The sequence below is a fragment of the Lipotes vexillifer genome, unplaced genomic scaffold, assembly GCF_000442215.2.
Source record: "Lipotes vexillifer unplaced genomic scaffold, Lipotes_vexillifer_v1.1 scaffold371, whole genome shotgun sequence".
Lineage (NCBI taxonomy): Eukaryota > Metazoa > Chordata > Mammalia > Artiodactyla > Lipotidae > Lipotes > Lipotes vexillifer.
The window spans coordinates 3,931,632-3,938,156 of record NW_006786304.1 but is presented as its reverse complement, the minus strand read 5'-3'; the positions used below and the strand labels follow the sequence as shown (position 1 = coordinate 3,938,156).

Sequence of the window (6,525 nt, the reverse complement as noted above, 5' to 3'; positions counted from 1 at the left end):
CACAAGCTGCGCGGCTGAAAAAAAAAAAAAATGCAAAGAGAAAACGAATCTTTGGTGGGGGGCGGAGCGGCATTGATCAGTACAGTGGTGGGAGTTGGGGAATTGACGGGAGAGGTCAGGAGGGAGGTTTCTGGGATGACGGTAACTCTCTGTATCCTTATAGGAGTTTGGGTCACACGGAGGATGTACTTATGTGTCGAAATTTGTGCATTTCATCGTGTGTAAATTTACCCGGGAGGTGGCAAGGAATGACCTGTACACCAATGTTAACTCTAGCAAATGATAGGCATGCTGATGTGTTTAGGAGTGAAGGGTACTGGTGTCTGCAACTGTCTTTGTTTATTTTTAGGGTTTTTTTGACTGCGCTGGGTCTTCGTTGCTGCGCACGGGCTCTCTCTAGTTGCAGTGAGCGGGGGCTACTCTTTGTTGCAGTGCGCGGACTTCTCATTGCGGTGGCTTCCCTTGTTGCAGAGAATGGACTTGGTAGTTGTGGCGCGCGGGCCCAGCCACTCCGCAGCACGTGGGATCTTCCTGGATCAGGGCTCGAACCCGTGTCCCCTGCATTTGCAGGCAGATTCTTAACCACTGCCCCACCAGGAAAGCCCTGCAACTGTCTTTGAAACGCAACAACAACAACAAAAAAAAAGATGAATTGAGACAAGATTAATAGATACATAGCAAAGCAAGGATAGTTAAAATGTTATTGGTGGAAGCTAGATGGTGAATATATAGGTGTCTGGTATGTTTTAAAGGTTTCCTAATAAAATGTTAAATGAAAATGCAAAGCAAACCAGTAACTTCCTGCTAGAAACCCTTCAACTGTTTCCCCTTGCACTAGAAATAAAATGCCAAATCTTTTCCACAACGTCCCTGCTGACCTCGATAGCATCATCGCCTGCATTCAATCTTTGATGCAACAGATATTTATTGAGCATCTACTGTGTGCACGGCACTGCTCTAGATGCTGGGACTACAGCATGGATCTGACATTGTAACCATCTTCTGCCTCAACAAGCCCATTCCCCTGGCAGGCCTTTGCACTTCCTGAAATTATCTTAATTTACAAGTTCATTTGCATGGGGACAAGTGCTCTGAGAGGGCAAGGTCCTCTCTATTACAACTAGATCTCAATAACAATTAATTGGAAGAATATTAGCTTTGCATTTATTTAATGCTTGTTATATATGCACCTGGCCCTGTTTTAATTTATGTACACACGTACCTATCTTTTTTTTTTTTTTTCTTGGCCGCATGGCTTGTGGGATTTTAATTCCCGGACCAGGGATTGAACCCGGGTCCTCGAGAGTTACAGCCCAGAGTCCTAACAACTGGACAGCCAAGGAATTCCCACACATAACTATTTAATTCTGAAACAGATCCCCATTCTTAAAGAAGAATTAACAGAGAAGCTAGGCTGTGAACTCAAGTGGTCTGGCTTCAGACATCATGTTTCTAACCACTATACTATACTGCCAGGTGAATGAATGATTTAGTCATTCATTCAGACCGGTCTGAATTCAAACCCCAACTGTACCGCTTTGTTAGCTGTGTGGCCTAAGACTCTCTGAACCTCAGATCCTTTATTGGTTTTCTGTTTGTCGTGTTAGTTTCAGGTACAGCACAGTGAGTCAGCTATACATACATATATATATATATATATATTCTTTTTTTAAATTAATTTATTTTTGGCTGTGCTGGGTCTTCATTGCTGTGCCGGGGCTTTCCTTAGTTGTGGCGAGTGGGAGCTACTCTTCTTTGCGGTGAGCGGGCTTCTCACTGCGGTGGCTTCTCTTGTTGCGGAGCACGGGCTCTAGGCGGGCGGGCTTCAGCAGTTGTGGCACGCGGGCTCAGTGGTTGCGGCTCGTGGGCCCCAGAGCGCAGGCTGGCCCACGGGCTTTGTTGCTCCGTGGCATGTGGGATCTTCCCACACCAGGGCTCCAACCGTGTCCCCTGCATTGACAGGCGGATTCTTAACCACTGCGCCAGCAGGGAAGTCCCAGATATATATTCCTTTTCAGATTATTTTCCATTACAGGTTATTACAAGCTATCACGTATAGTTCCCTGGGCTGTACATTAAGTCCTTGTGGGTTAGCTATTTTATGTACGGTTCAAGGTTACGTCCCTCCTAGTTCGTGGTGAAGATGTAAGATGTTGGAGGAAATTGGCTTAAAGACCCCACACACGCACGCACACGCGAATGCACACCCGGATAACAGTGAGGAGGATGGTAGGAGTCGGGGAGGGCGGTGCGGGGTCACCTCCAGGCACAGGGTGTGGCCTCCTGGTGGCGGCTAAAGTCTCCGGTTACCAGTACCTCCCCGCCTGCCCACGCCCTACCTGTGGCGCAAAGAGCTGTCTCCGCCCCCTCGAACCTGGGTGACCAGGGAGACTAGCGTTCGAGAGTGTGTCCTGGACTCCCGGCGGCGGCGTTGGTCTGGGAGAAAGAAATCCGGCGGCGGGGAGAGAATCCTGCCCGGAGGCAGGGGGAAAGGCTAGCTGCCCCGCCTCCCTCCGCCAGATTTCTTGGGGGAAGGAGCCGCCCGGCACCCGCCCCCAACTGGCCCAGCCGCGTGGAGCGTCTGGGAGCCCGAGAAGCAGCCGACCTGCCGAGATGGAGGCGGCGGTCACCTGGGCGCTGCTGCTGCTGCTGCTGGCGCTGCTGCTGCTGGCACTGGCGCTGCCTAGGACCCGGACGCAAGGCCACCTGCCCCCTGGGCCCACGCCGTTGCCGCTGCTGGGGAACCTCCTGCAGCTCCGGCCTGGGGAGCTGTACTTGGGGCTCTTACGGGTGAGGGGCCGCGCCGACGCCCTGGCTAGGAGGGAGTGGGAGGGTACCAGGGCCAGGAGAGGGAGGGGACCCCAGGAAGACAAACCACGCAGCGAGGCCCTTAGGTATCCTAAGGGATGCGGATGAAGGGTCCCAGGGCAGAGCTGAGAGAGTTGGGGGAGTCGCAGGGCGAGGGGGTGGGGCACCCCGGCTAGGAGGAGCAGAATCCTGCCCCCCGAATCCTGGAGACGGCGTGAGAGCTGGAAAGCAGGCCCCAGAGGGCCAGGGGTCCCGGGTTAGAGAGACTGGCAGAATCCTCGGAAGGTTGGGAGGGGGGAGGGGGGGCAGGGAACCAAAGGTGAGAGAGACGAGTCCTCAAGCAGAAAAGAAACTGATGGTGTGATGGTGGTGGCTTGACCCAGAGGGCGGGGTAGTGGGGAGATACACGTGAGTATCCTGAGGAGGGGGCAGAGAATAAAAAAAAGAGGGTGTCCCCGGGGGAGTTGGAGGCAGAGGCTGGAGGATTCCAGGAATCTGTCTGCGGAGGCCGATGGGGCTGGGGGGCTGGGGGAGGGGGGGGATAGGCGGAGCTCAGCTAGGAGGGAGGGAGCTGGAAGTTCCTGGGACAGAGAAAGGAAGGAGAGAGACACAGGAGGCTGAGGCAGTCCCCAAACTTTTGGCCGGGGTGGGGGGGGCGGGGGGTAGTGAAAAGAGGCCAGAGGTTCCCCATTCCGGTGTCTTCCAGACATGGCAAGGAGGGGGTAGCGAGCATGGCACCAGTGCTCCGTGGAAGCTGCTCCAGAATTTGAGGATTTAGCAGTGGTTGAAAGGGGTAGTTGGGTTGTTTTTTTTTTTTTTTCCGGGGATGGGGAGATGAGGGATTATGGGAGGCCACAGCTGCAGCTGCCCATTTCTGCTGCTATAGGTCTGTGCTCTGGGAGCAGGGGTGGGTTCTGGGTTGTCCCAGTGTCAGAAGTTAGGGCTCTGCAGGGGGTAAGGGAATGGGGAGCAGAGAGTGTGTTGGGTGAGGGAGTTTGAGGAAGGAGGACTCTTGTGGCGGAGGGGGGTGAAATGCTGGGAGCTTTGGTGCCAAACAGGAACTGAACCTTCCAAAGGGACTGCTTCAGTTTGGGGCGAGGCAGGAGGGGCTCCTCTCAGGTGGCTCATCCAGCGACAGGGCCCGGAATGGACACAAGACTTTAAAAGGCAGTAGACTCCCCCACGTCACTCACCCCTTCTCGGTCCCTGCTCCCAGCTGAGTAAGAAGTATGGACCAGTGTTCACTGTGTACCTGGGACCCTGGCGGCGCGTGGTGGTCCTGGTTGGGCGTGAGGCTGTGCAGGAGGCCCTGAGAGGTCAGGCCGAGGCGTTCAGCGGACGGGGTTTGGTGGCAACACTGAACGGAACCTTTGATGGCCATGGTGAGTCAAAAGGGGAGCTGGAGGCTGCTGGGTCCTTCACTCAGAGCCTGCCACCACTTACTCGTATGTGACCTTCCATGCAGTTCAGTGTCTCTGGGCTTCTTTTCTCATCTAAAATGGGATGACAGTGCCTATTGCGTAGGATTGTACTGAGGATAGCACGAAGTAAGCACTCATTAGTTACCTGGTTGCAGTAGTGTTAGTAATGTTCCAGGCGAAGCCCCAGGGCTGGGCGGAAGAGGGAGAGCATTTGAGGCACTGGGAATTAGTGGACAAACACTCAAAATGTACAAACTATTCTCTGTTAAGACTGAAAGCTGGAAGCCGGTGCTGGGCGCTCCAGGGAACACAGCCTTGAATAAACAGCCTCAGTCCTGCTCCCAGCGCGCATGGGCCAGGAAGAAACAGACCTGTCACTAGACAGTGACAGTCCAGAGAGGAATTGGAGGAGGCGCCTGGCCCAGCCCAGGATGTCTTCCTAAAAGACGGGGTGTCTGAGCTGAGACTCATAGGATGAGTGGGAAGGGTGTTCCAGGCAGAGAGACCAGCACGTACAGAAGCATGGAGGTGAGGGAAGCAGCATTCACTCATCAACTGACAAATTTTCATTACACCTGGCTTGGTACTGGGGACACAGAGGTGACAGGTGTGGTGACATGTCTTACTGTGGGACATGTGGGCTTTGCAATAAGACAATGGAGGGAGAGACTAGATTTCTAAAATGAGAGGTACAGCCTTAAGAGCAGGACACAAGGGACCTTTACTGGCCAGGGGAGCAGAGGGATTTGGAGAGGAGAATGGGAGGAATCAGAGAAGGCTTCCTAGCGGAGTTGACATTTGAACTGAGACCTGAAGGTTGAGGGGAGTTAGTTCAGTGAGGATGAAGAGGTGAGTGATCCAGGCAGAGGGAACAGCCGGGGCAAAGGCCTAGAGGGGGCATCCTGGCACTTTTGAGGAAGTGAGAAAAGGCCAGTGCAATTGAATTAGCAGCAAAGCTGGAGAAGTCTTCGGAGCCTGATCATGCAGGGCCCGAGTCAAGCCAGAGTTTGGACTTTGGGTTTTTCTGGGAAAGGGTAGAGTCAGAGTTAGAAAGAGCCTCTGGTCGCTGTGTGGGAGCCCAGCAAGGGGACTGGGCTGGACCAGGGCTGGGGCTGTTGAGTGGGGGAGGGGAGGTGGTTGGGAGAGGAATGCAGGGCTCTAGCCAGGGGATGGGATGTTGACGAGGAAGAGAGATGCTGAGGCCAGTTTGGGACACAGTGGAGGGATGGGTGGGCAGGGGACATCCAGGAGGAGGCGTCCAGAAAGCCGTTATAGACTGGCATTCTACAAGTGGAAACAGCTCAGACCAGGGAAGGGACTGTCCAGGCCTCTTGGATAAGGAGGAAAACAGTGCAATTCCATCCTCCTCCCTCCCTTTTCAACCTCCAGTTGGCATGGGGCATGGGACCCAATAATACTCCATAAATGTTGGGATGGATGGATGGATGGATGGATGGAAGGGTGGGAGGGTGGGAGGGAGGGAGAAAGAGGAAAGAGGAAGGAATGATAAATGGATGGGTGCGTGAATAGAGGAATAAAAAGATGGCTAGCCATCAGGAAGGAAGAAATCTTCACTCACACTGGTGAATCCCAGAACACAAGGAGCCTGGATAATCCCAGATAGCAACTCCTCAGGAGAAGGTCACCCTCCGATGCAAGGTTAGGCAATTATTGAGCACCTCGTGGGCCCTCCTTCTTGCGCTAGGCTCATGTGGACTCAGGACAGGGCACCTCACTGGCAGGAAGGGAGGAATCCTGGGGAACGGGGGAGGGCTGGTCCCTCCTTGAGTCTAGGCTTCTGCGCAGGGGTTTTCTCCTCTAATGGGGAGCGATGGAGGCAGCTAAGGAAGTTCACCACGCTGGCCCTGCGGGACCTGGGCGTGGGGAGACGAGAAGGTGAGGAGCTGATCCAGGCGGAGGCCCTGTGTCTGGTGGAGGCGCTCCGGAGGACCAAAGGTCAGCAGGGTGCCCGAGTGTGGTAGGGCCTTCCCTCGCGCGGACTGGGCTGGGGACTCCAGTCACTCCACCTCTCTCCTCCTCCACCTTCTGCCTCTGTCCTGCTGTCTCCCTGAGGGTCTCTGTGTCCCTCGTACTGTCACGTCACTCTTTCTGCCTGTCCTCTTTTTTTTTGGCTGTGCAGCATGTGGGATCTTAGTTCCCCCGCCAGGGATCAAACCCGCACCCCCTGCATTGGAAGTGCGGAGTCTTAACCACTGGACCACCAGGGAAGTCCCTATTTTTCTGTTTTTCTCTCCTGTAAGTCTGCCTCTGTCTTTCTCTGTCTCTCTCCGTGTCT

At 54.3% G+C, this 6,525-nt stretch overlaps 1 protein-coding gene across 1 annotated transcript in view; it reads left to right on the top strand.

The window, feature by feature from the left end:
* The first annotated feature begins 2,613 nt into the window (after positions 1-2,613).
* Positions 2,614-6,525, top strand: part of LOC103078100 (cytochrome P450 2S1-like) — a 12,225-nt gene continuing 8,313 nt past the window's right edge. The window contains 3 exon segments of the mRNA XM_082931125.1: positions 2,614-2,790; positions 4,025-4,190; positions 6,036-6,185. Coding sequence (XP_082787251.1) covers positions 2,614-2,790; positions 4,025-4,190; positions 6,036-6,185 — 493 coding nt within the window.